General features: G+C 41.8%; 1 protein-coding gene across 1 annotated transcript; it reads left to right on the top strand.

Moving 5' to 3' along the window:
• The first annotated feature begins 418 nt into the window (after positions 1 to 418).
• Positions 419 to 11,019, top strand: ALDH5A1 (aldehyde dehydrogenase 5 family member A1). The gene is made up of 10 exons (XM_032113912.1): positions 419 to 746; positions 890 to 973; positions 2,551 to 2,721; positions 2,857 to 2,973; positions 3,411 to 3,554; positions 4,421 to 4,564; positions 5,866 to 6,024; positions 7,347 to 7,516; positions 8,266 to 8,324; positions 8,479 to 11,019. The coding sequence occupies exons 1-10, from the start codon at positions 450 to 452 to the stop codon at positions 8,682 to 8,684; spliced, it is 1,551 nt and encodes a 516-aa protein (XP_031969803.1). The 5' UTR covers positions 419 to 449; the 3' UTR covers positions 8,685 to 11,019.
• Positions 11,020 to 11,312: the final 293 nt, after the last annotated feature.

Genomic DNA, 11,312 nt, shown 5'->3' with positions numbered 1-11,312 from the left:
GACTGATCTCTGTGGTGACCAGTGAAGCTGTGTCAGGAGAGGTTTGGGTTGGGTGTTAGGGAAAGGTTCTTCACCTGGAGGGTGGTTGTGCACTGGAACAGGAGTTCCAGAAAGCATTTGGACTACACCCTCAGGGACATGGTGTGACTCTTGGGGTGTCCTTTGCAGGGCCAGGAGTTGGACTTCAATGATCCCTGTGGGTTCCTTCAAATACAGGATATTCTATGACTCTAAGCCTCCCCTCTCCCTAAGAAGCGGGGGCCTCTATGGGGCGTGGGAAACGATGCTCCGGGAAGCCGAAGGCCTCTCCCGCCCCCACTCCCCCCGCTACGCTCCCACCCCTGGCCGGGTGCCACCCGCCGCCGCCGTGCCCCGCCGAGACGCCGCTTCTAGCACGGCCCCTCGGCAGCTCCTCCTCCGGGCCCGCTTCCTGTCGCCAGAGCGCGGCCATGGCCACCCTCCTGCTGCGGGGCGCCGCCGCCGCCCGCCGCCGCCTCCTGCTGCGCCCCGCGCCGCTCGCCCCGGGGCCGGTGCGGGCCGCCAGCCGGGCCCTGTCCGCCGCCCTGGTGCGCCGGGGCGGCCTGGTGGGCGGTCGATGGGTGGAGACGGCCGCCGCGTTCCCCGTGCAGGACCCGGCCAGCGGCGAGGAGCTGGGCCGGGTGTCCGACTGCGGGGCGGCCGAGGCGCGGGCGGCCGTGCGGGCCGCGCACGAAGCCGGCGCCGCCTGGAGCCGCCTCCCCGCCAAGGTAAGCGGCCGCGGGAGGTGGCGGCGAGGGGGCCCCGGGGCGCTCCGGTCCGGTCCGGTCCGGTCCGGTGGGGTCTCCCGCGGCCTCGCTTCCCCGTCCCTGCGGGCGGCGGCCACGGCAGCCTTGTCTCTCCTTCTTCCCAGGAGAGGAGCGCGCGGCTCCGCCGATGGTACGAGCTGATGATGGAGAACAAGGAGGAGCTGGCGCGGATCATCACGGCCGAGAACGTGAGTAGGGCGGCGGGGTGGGCACGGGCACTGCCCTGTGCTGGCACTCGCGCTGGGATGCCCAACACACGCAGGCGAACAGCGACAATCAAATAAAACTGACACTCGTCAACACTCCCTGCGCACTTAACCAGTTAGCCACCGTGTCCTTTTAAATAACTTCGGGCATATTGTGCACTCACATTGCTCTGCTAGGTTAGTGGATGACGTTTCAAACATTCTTCTACCGGACATACATAAAGTGCGTTGGTTTGATGACGGTAGTACCTAACCAGGGGAAACCAGACTCATGTTGTGCTTCATGGCATGCAAAAGCATACATCCACCTAAACCATGGTTCTTATGGCAGAAATATTTGTGACTGGGAAAATTCATGTAAGTCTGCAAGTTGGATTCACATAGTCTGCTTTGGTCTGTATCATTGCATAGTCTGGGAGCTCACAAACTGGTGTCCTTTGGGATAAAACCTTGCTGGAAGATACTTCAGCAGCTCCTCTGACCAGCTGCTAATGGTCATTCAGTCCACGGGATCAGACCTGGGGATAGTCCAAAGTGTGAAAAATGAGGTTCACTCTCCTGTTAGGATTTAAAAGTTTAATGAAGGACAATAAGACAAAGATAATAAAGCAAAATTCACTGTGCCGGGTGCTTTGGCACTCAGCTAAGAGCACACCCGTTATTTTGGAGACACCCTTTACATACCTGTCCTATTGCATCAGCCTAGTGCATATTCAAAATCAATTATGCATATTCAAACTTTTCCTTAAACTAGTTCGCATGTTCCAGGAACTGGTCAGCATTCCTTGGAACTGCCTTTTTAGAGCAGGCACATTTCTTGGCTGTGGTTTTAGTCAGTTTTTATCATCACCCTCAGAGTGGGCTTTGGTCCATGGTTTCTGCAGACGGTAGTTGCTGATAGTTGGTATGTCGATAGCAAGGGTCTTCAACACATGTTGGTTGGATGCTATCCAACCAAGCAGACAGTTCAATTACCACAAGCATAACTATATTAGCTATTTCACTATTATGTCTAAGTTTAGTTAATGACAGAAATAAAGGCATTAGTTATTGTTACAAAACTACCTCTTTATAACAAAGCTACTTTAACATTATACATATAGCATCTACTTACAACAAAGCTACTTTAACATCCTTCATTTTAACATTTGCAGAAAGCCAATATTATAACATTTATCTATCACAAAAGCAATACTCCCCCCAGAAAAAGCAAATGACCCTGGCATAAACTTGTAACTGTTTTGCCATGATTTGTGTTTTTCTTCAGAGTGGTAATAGCATCTAATTCAGAGTTTGTAAATAAATGCATACTACATTTGCTTGTCCTGGGCAGGTATGAATCGAGCATACAAAATATTGACTATACAGTGATGGTATATTGAATCCACACAACTATTGCTGCTGCAATCATAGAGTCCTTTTTGGAGATTGCAGTGTATGTCATAGGGAGGGGATCATAAAGTACTCTGAAAAGAAGAGAAACTCCAAAATTACTTGAATTTGTTTATATTGCTTCTGTTTGCTGCTTACAATGTATCTTCAATCTGATTTAATCAAAGGGGAAGCCTCTGAAAGAAGCACAGGGTGAAATCGTGTATTCAGCCTCATTTCTGGAGTGGTTTGCGGAGGAGGCTCGACGGATTTATGGTGATGTTATTCCAGCATCTGCAAAAGACAGAAGAGTCCTGGTGCTGAAGCAGCCAGTAGGAGTGGCAGCCATTATAACCCCAGTAAGCATAGCTGAACTCTTCTGAGCCACGTGAAGGTTTTCAGCTCAGCCCACAGCTCAAAATGTCATTTATTTTCTGCAAAAACAGGAGGCAAAATTTTCCCAACTTTGATTGTACTATTTTCTCTCTTCCTAGTGGAATTTTCCCAGCGCTATGATTACCCGGAAGGTTGGTGCAGCTCTGGCAGCTGGCTGTACAGTGGTAGTGAAACCTGCAGAGGACACGCCTTTATCAGCATTAGCTCTTGGGGAGGTGAGCTTTCAGTGCTAAGCTTTACCTCAGCAAAGGACTGACACTGTAAACAGGGAGTCAGATGGGCTTGGAAGGTAGCTCTGGCCAGCTTCATATGTGAAGAAAGGACGAACTGTCTGACTACATGCAGGTGTTTTAGTTCAGTGAGAATCTTTGTAAATTGCCTCTAATATGGTCTAGAGCTTCAAAATGGATTGGACCATTTTGATACACAAAATATCCTTATATCTGTAATTTGGTTCTTTTGAACAGACAGCTTAAACTGGAGCAAAGCTGCTCTCTGACGTACCTGTGGCACCTGTTCCTAGTTGTGCTGAGCCCTTTTGGCTTCTGTTGACTTACAGATAGTTTTCTTCAAAACAGTGAACAATCATTAAGTGACTATTCCTCTTACAAAATGCACTAATAATGCAAATTCTGTTTTTCTTTTGTTGCAGCTTGCAAACCAGGCTGGAATCCCAGCAGGAGTGTATAATGTTGTTCCCTGTTCCAGACAACAGACAGCAGCTGTAGGGGAAGTTCTATGCACTGATCCATTGGTATCCAAAATATCTTTTACTGGCTCTACAGCAACAGGAAAGGTACATATGGGGACAGAATATCCTTGAAGATTATTACTGTGGTTATGCTAGAAAGGTAGGGAGAAAGTGTGTGCCTTTATACAGTGCCTTCTTTTCTGGCTACTGTACACAGATTGTCCAAAAAATTGTGTACCTCTTGAGATACTGCTTGTATATTTTAGCATCAGTACTCACAGAAGGATGCCTGTCTGCAACTTCTTGATAACTGCCCTTTATTAAACTATGATGTGAACAGTTCTGTACAAGGTGTTCTTGGTTTATATCGTAAGGTGACAACATGCTAGTAAGAACACTGAAACTGAGTTTCAAAGGTACCATTCAAAAATGGCTTCAGCAGTTGAGAGAAAGGATTAGAGAAACAAGTTCCTGGAATCTCTGCTATCAACCTTAGTCAATAAGCAATCTTGTTGCCATCTATAATTGAATCACTAAAACTGCAGTGTGGCTACAAAATGACAGAATTCTCTGGGATGGCTGTATGCAGAATGAAGAAAAAGACTGGTATCAAGGTAAATCATAATACCAAATTCTGTCAGATCTTGAAAACTTTCGTAAGGTTAGCCAAGATTTTATTATCAAAAAGAATAGAACAAGGAAACAAAAAAAAGTAACAATATTAGTGTATAAAAGCTTGACCTGACCTGAAGTTGATCAAAATCTTTCTCTGCATTAGTCATTGGCCAGAATCTCATCTTTAAAGATTTTAACGGAGGAAATTTGTTTTTGTCATAGAAGATGGTCTAGCGTTGTAGGGAAGCTGCAGATTATTTCCTTGCCAGAGTAATTTTTCACTGCCTTTCATCCGTGATTCCACTGTTCACATCTGTTAGAGGTACAGATGTCTTTGTCTCCTCTGTTGCCTACAGATCTTGCTGAAACATGCAGCTGGCACTGTGAAGAGAGTTTCCATGGAGCTTGGAGGACATGCTCCTTTTATCGTGTTTGACAGTGCCAATGTGGACCGGGCTGTCGCAGGAGCCCTTGCTTCTAAGTATAGAAACTCAGGACAGGTGAGAATAATCTTCTTGTCCATGTTTCTAGACAATGAAGAGCTGTACATAAAGTTTAGGCTGTAAATAAGCTATTTTATGTAAAAGGAAAGCATAGAACACTTCACTGTGGAAAGTGCTGCAGTCACACATGGCTCTGGGCACTAAAGGCAGTTACCAGCAAGTCTAAATAGCAACACTAAAATCCCATGTATTTTCACAACATACATGGCAGTCAGTAGCATCACTGTTAGAGAAGATGATGTTCTCTAGGACTCCTTGCAAGAGCTTGAGAAGTGATAAGGCATTTTGTCATATGCTTTGTTAACATTAAATTGGAGAACTAGAGCTGTGAAAGACACCATCTTGCTTCAGTCTGTTAAGACACTCACAGATAGCTTTTTCCACAATGAATAGCTTTAAAAAATTGATAGACAAGATTCAAGTGCGCATTGCTTCAAGTGTATTTCATTTAGAGTCAAAATATTTTAAGAGAATCACTTTCCAGAAGAACAGTCAGCTGAGAAGGGCTGTGTGGAGACTGTTCCAGCCTTACAGGTACATGTGAACATGAAGTTGATGAACTCCAGCTTTTGAGAAGCACCAAATTTTCAGTGGATTTGGGCGGTCATTCGATGGGGAAAACTTTGCTTGAATAACATGAGAAGACGACATGACTAATATTGGGAAGAAAGAGACGAAACAAAAGTGGACAAGGACCACTAAGGGATCAGACCCAGACTGGACAAGATCTAGCATTAAAGGCACCTCTGCTGCTGTAGAGAAGGATAAGTAGCTGTTACTTTTCACATACTGTAGCAGTCAAAACAGGATGCAGTTAAGAGCAAGGGGTAGCACAAATAAATAGGCCATTGAAAGCACTTAGAAGCAATTTTTAGGAAGAAAGCAAACTCAAATAATAAAGGAGTTAGAAAAAAGACCCCAGACCACTAAGTGTGTTCTGAGTTTCTGCTGCTCAGTCCAGCATTCTGCAGTCTAGAAGGTATTTTGTGCAGCTTCTGGGCCTTGGTTGATCCATGTATCTGAGTCCACAAAACTCACAAAACATTTCCCCAGCATAAGCAACTTTGCAGTGTGACGTATTTCACACACCCACTGACAGCTTGTTGAAGTTGTATTTCTAAAATGGAAGGGGTGCTGAAAGATATGGCATAGGTTGGTAACAGCTTAGGATGAGGGAGGAGAGGCAAGGGACATCAGTGCAGTAACCTAATTCTGTGCATGAAGGCCAGAATGAATTAATGGATGGATTAAATACAATATAAACCACTGGGGTTTTGTCTTATCTTGTTTGTTGTCAGACCTGTGTTTGCACAAACCGTTTCCTGGTGCAAAAGGGAATTCATGATGAATTTGTGGAAAAGTTTGCTAAAGCTATAGAGAAAGAACTGCATGTTGGAAATGGATTTGATGCAAAAACTACCCAAGGACCACTAATAAATGAAAAAGCCGTGGAGAAGGTATAAATAAATATTTCATTTTTGACATCCTAATTTTCTTTCTATGATCCATAAAATAACTTTACATTTATGTTTCACTTTTTTTCACTTGTTTTATTAGAACATATTTGCAGTGTGGCTGGAAGTGTGTTCTGTCCACCAAATCCATGTGTACATACAGACAAACAGATGTGGACAGTTCATGCATCATCACCCTGTTTCCATTAAGGGAAAGAGAGGCCTCCTTTAGGAGAAGCTGATTCCTCCTGATTACTCCCTAGCTGTTCTCAAGTCCATTCACTGAAATTGGATACACTGTGAGAGCTGTGTGGTGATCCTGCAGTTCTGAAGCACTGTGATTGACAATTTCTTTTGAAGAACAGTGTTCTTGGCAAAAGCTAGGGAGAATAATTAATCAGGGTTAAAATACCAGAACTCTGGATGTTGTAATCACTTGAAACTTCACATACATGGTGTGACTCTTCTGTTTTGGATGACCTGCAACTCCAGAATTTTTTTTGTTTAAATCCTAGTACATCACATCTTCTATAATACTTCACCATTCCTAAGGTTAAATATTAAGTCAGGTGTCTCATACTTTGTAAGATATTACAGCTCAGTTGTATGCAGGCTTGGTTTGAAGCCATTATACATAAATGATGCCAGCTTCTCTCTCTTTATAAAAGAATGGGAAAATATTCAGTTATTTGGGAGACAAAGGATACAGTCCTTGAATTTCTTTCCTTCATGCCTTCCATTCTTGTATCACGAAAGTGTAGTGTGTGTATCACATACAACTATATATATAAATAAACACTGTATATAGTCACTTTCTATAATTCCTGTAATTTCAAAGGACAGTATTCTAGGTGGAGATTGCTACTTTAGTTTTCTTATTACTTTGTTGTGTTCAGATGAATTGTAAATGTAGGGGGTAGGTAGAATTGTAGATGTAGGGAAATGTTCTTGCCGGTTCCATGTTGAGAGTTGTTTCTCTTTCCATGGCAGTCATGTACTTCTGTTTTCGTAGTGCTTAATCACTGATACAAGATTCAGTTTTTAGTCCTGCAAAGACTTTTTCTCACATTAGGTGTAGGCTTTTAATTTCTACAGAAAAGTAGGCTGGGGGCAACACTCATAACTTATTCCTCTGAAATTATGTCAGACCGAGAGAAAAAAGAATTAGAAAAGTTAGATAATACTGCAAATGATCCTCTGCAAAGTGTAAACCTCTCTTCAAAATTTTCTCTTTAATATTAAAGAGTGTTGTTTCTTCAGTAGGAAATGTATTCTTGCTCATTCTTAAATACTGACTTTAAGATTTTTTGTTATGCATATATCAGGTAGAGAAACACATTAAGGATGCAGTTTCTCAAGGAGCATCTATTGTGACTGGAGGGAAACGACACAGCTTTGGGAAGAATTTCTTTGAGCCAACATTACTTAGTAATGTTACAACAAAAATGCTTTGCACCCAAGAAGAGACATTTGGCCCTTTAGCACCAGTTGTCAAGTAAGATTATTAATTTTACAGATTAAAATTAACAAAAAAACAATGAAAGATTATTTTGAATAATCAAGATTTGAAAGAGTTTGCAAAAATTGTTTTTGTATGATCACACAAATCTTCTAAAAAAACGGGTACACATGTGAAAACATCCTCTGGATATGTGGTTCATCCGTTTCTTTCTCTTGACCTGATCTTAGCATCTCTGCAACTTTTAGAAAATTAAAGTGTCTCAATAGTTAAGCAAGGCTAGATAGCAGCAAAACCTTCACTGGCTGCATGATCTGTGGTACGAAATAGGAGACAGGACTTTTGAGTTTGTCATGTGATTTGCTAGTCCTAAGCTTTTCTGACAGAGGATGACTTGGAGCTGTCTGTTCTCCTTAAAGCCTTCCCTGCCTTTGTGCAGAGCAATTGGATGTGATAGAAGAACATACAGTTATCTCTCAGCACTGAGAGTGCTGTGTAGTTGGGGAAATAGGTAGGCTAACCCATGTGAAGTAAATGGTTTGGTTACCATCCAGCTGCCTAGGGAGGATAAAGGCAATCTCAACTACTTAACTGCAGTTTCAATTACGAGAAGAGGTAGACATTTCAGCATTTCAAAATGCAAGTTAAACTAGGTTTTTAATGTACACTTTTGGGAAAAATAAATTGACATTTTAATTCCTGATCAGACTGCTTCTTGTCAGTAAATCAGCAAGACAGTAGGTGAACTGCAGACCTCATTTTTATTTTTGCTCTTTCTATTGCAGATTTGAGACTGAAGCAGAAGCTGTTGCTATAGCAAATGCAGCTAATGTGGGTTTAGCAGGTATGCCTCTCTGTCAGATAAGTGTATTTCTGTGGTTTTGTGAGCTTTAGTGTTATGGGATGATGATTTTGAATGTCAGTACGTCTCTTTTTCACAGTCGTCTGCAATTGTTCTTACTGATTTTCATTCCTGTATCTCTGTGTCTGCACGACAGGATATTTCTACTCCCAAGATCCAGCTCAGATCTGGAGAGTTGCAGAACAGCTGGAAGTTGGAATGGTTGGTGTTAATGAAGGCATAATCTCGTCAGTGGAGTGCCCTTTTGGTGGGGTGAAGGAGTCTGGCTTAGGGCGAGAAGGTTCAAAATATGGCATCGATGAATACTTAGAAATAAAATATGTCTGCTTTGGAGGATTATAAAAGCCTTCAGACAGCACAATCCCAACAATTTGAGGAAGAATGCTGTAGTTTTAATAAGCTTATTGAGCCAGAAATACATATGAATGCAACTTCTACTTTCTTTAGAACTAATCAACCCTGTCCTGTGTGTGTATAGAGATATCTACAGTATTCTGTGCTGCCAAATGTTTTTACATGGTCTTTGTGTATACATCCAATTTTTCAGGAATGTGATCACAACGCCCATTATTTTTAGTAATGAGTAGGGATGTACATTTATTATTCTTGAATTATCCCTGTGTAACTGGGAGAACTTGGAGACTTGTGCCTAATGAAAACAGATTATAACCAGTAGCAAGGGGAAACTAGACCACCATTTTTACTACCTTTAGTGTTTCAGTGTGGATATGGGAGGCTTTGGGATGGCAGGCTCCCTGCAGAATTTTGTGTAAATACTCACACTTTCTCAAGTGCTTACATGACCTTCTTTAGAAGCAAGCATGTTTGGTTTTTTGTTTTTTTTTTAATTATGGGAGAATCTACTGCTTACAAAAGGTGAGGAATTGTTTTGAGCTCTGTCTAGGCATCCACATAGGCAAACAGCTTTTTCAGCACTGTTGATGCTGACTGCAGGGCCGCTGCCTGTTCAGCTTTAGGTTTTTGAGCAAAGAGGTGTAATTTGTGCCTAACAGCTTGCATGCCTAGGATGAAATACGGCCCTTGTTTGATGCCTGTTAGCCCCAGCAGTCCTGGGAACAGGACAGTCCAGGACTAAGAATTGCTGATTTATTGAGAAGCAGGAGGAAGATGGGATACTTACAGGAATAACTTGCAGAATTTTAAGGGAAGACTAGAAGGGCTATGTGAAGAAACCACAAGTGGTGACATGATGATAAAGATAAACGCCCTCCCTTTCATGAAAAGACCATGACTCTCCTTGGGTAGAAGTACAGTCCCTGATGTAAATATTGCTCAGTGTCTAAAGGAACATTACACATCCCTTTTAAAGAATAGGAACAGATATCCATCCCTGTGGGCTTTGTGTCTTGAATTGGATTTGTGGTTACGCACGTGAATGTCCATTAGGGAGGAAGGTTTAACAACCTTTGAACATGGCTAATTTGTGACATAATGAAGATTAAATAGTGGTGGTTAGAGGTGAGGCTTTGACACATCACCTCACTATTCTGTCATCTTCAAAAGATGACGTAAGGCTTCCTTATTATGAAATAAGCAATGTTGTTTAAACATTATTTTAGTGGCAAGTCAAACAAAGCACTTTAAAAAATGTGCAATGTTAATTTGGCAAATAAATCAGTGCTGCAGAGGTTAAGTGGAATAAATTTTGTTTCTTGTATTCATTACAAAAATAAGTAAAAGAAGGCAGTGGAGCCCTTCTTCCGTTAAAGTAATGAATGTACCCTATGAAATGAAATATTTAAAAATATTTTATACCATCAGGCAAAGAGGTACCAGATAACACAAGACTTGGGGAAGGAGGGAAAGCAAGCTGGAACTGAGTTGCACAGGGATTTTTTTAAAGCGCACATCAAGTAGTATTGACTGCTACTTCTTATTTTTAAATATTTTTTTATGGTTGTATTTATGTAGCAGTTGAGACCAGGTGGGTCTGGAGCACACTATCTGTCAGTACTGTGTGCATCACGCCAACCAAAGGGCATTTACTGCCCTTTCAGTAATTCCTAATGCACCAAACCCACACAGTTGTGAGGGTGAGGACTTTGTACTGTTATCTATGCTTGTTGTCAAGAATACAAAAAGGATGGCCTATTTGTACACTAGTTACAAGAAACTTTCCTATAGCCAACTTCTAAGATTACATTACTGAGCACACAGGGTGCCTGAATTTGGGGAATACAGTGTTGTGGGAGGAAGCTGTTTGCCAGCCTTAGCTACCAATGTGTTTAGTATTAATTTGAAAAAATAATTTGGTAAAAGAAGGTCATGCCTTGGTTCCTGGGTCCCACAACACAGTGATGCAGGCATAGTTACAGGTATTGCACACAGGCAGAATATCTGCCCTTGAAATTGCAGACTTCAATTATGTCTGCCTGTGAACTGCACTATAAGGTCAAAATTAAAATCTTATTTACAGCTGTGTGACAGTGCAGTATTTAATGTGAGTGTGCTTCTTGGGACAGTGCCTTTGGAGGATAAATTCTTTAACCCTTACTCTCTTCACTGCAAAGTTACTGATCTGATGCATTGGTACATTTAAAATCGTAATGTCATTTCTGAGAATAGCACTTATTTGAGTGTTTACTCTTTTTTCAGCACTTTTAATGAGTGTTTACTTTTTTTTTTAGCAAGTAATACCTTTTACTATGCCTGATAACAAGCACAAACAATAATTAAAGATAATGTTTGTAAGAAATTTTAAAAATACCTTTGTCTAGATTGGACTGTGGTTGGATTCCAGCATAATATCCTCATGTCAGTAAAGTCTACATCAGTTAAGCACAGAATAATCAAAGTTGTCTTCATAGCAAAAGCTGTGATTCTTCAACAAAAGATGTACTTGAATTCTCACACCTCAGTTGTGTTGATTGCACTTGTGATAGTTTAGCAATTTCTGGATATTAAAACTGTGATGAAAAAATGTTTTCAGTTAATAACTTCTATTACCTT

Source organism: Corvus moneduloides, chromosome 1, assembly GCF_009650955.1.
Source record: "Corvus moneduloides isolate bCorMon1 chromosome 1, bCorMon1.pri, whole genome shotgun sequence".
In the NCBI taxonomy this organism is placed as follows: domain Eukaryota; kingdom Metazoa; phylum Chordata; class Aves; order Passeriformes; family Corvidae; genus Corvus; species Corvus moneduloides.
Note: the sequence above shows the minus strand (reverse complement) of the source record. Positions and strands in the feature narration are given on the sequence as shown.

What these genes read in the sequence shown, in the direction of transcription:
- ALDH5A1 (XM_032113912.1), top strand. Translation starts at nt 450, where the DNA reads ATGGCCACCCTCCTGCTGCGGGGCGCCGCCGCCGCCCGCCGCCGCCTC. An exon ending in TGGCAGCCATTATAACCCCA is followed by an intron (nt 2,722 to 2,856) that starts GTAAGCATAGCT and finishes CTCTCTTCCTAG; the next exon opens with TGGAATTTTCCCAGCGCTAT. An exon ending in AGTATAGAAACTCAGGACAG is followed by an intron (nt 4,565 to 5,865) that starts GTGAGAATAATC and finishes GTTTGTTGTCAG; the next exon opens with ACCTGTGTTTGCACAAACCG.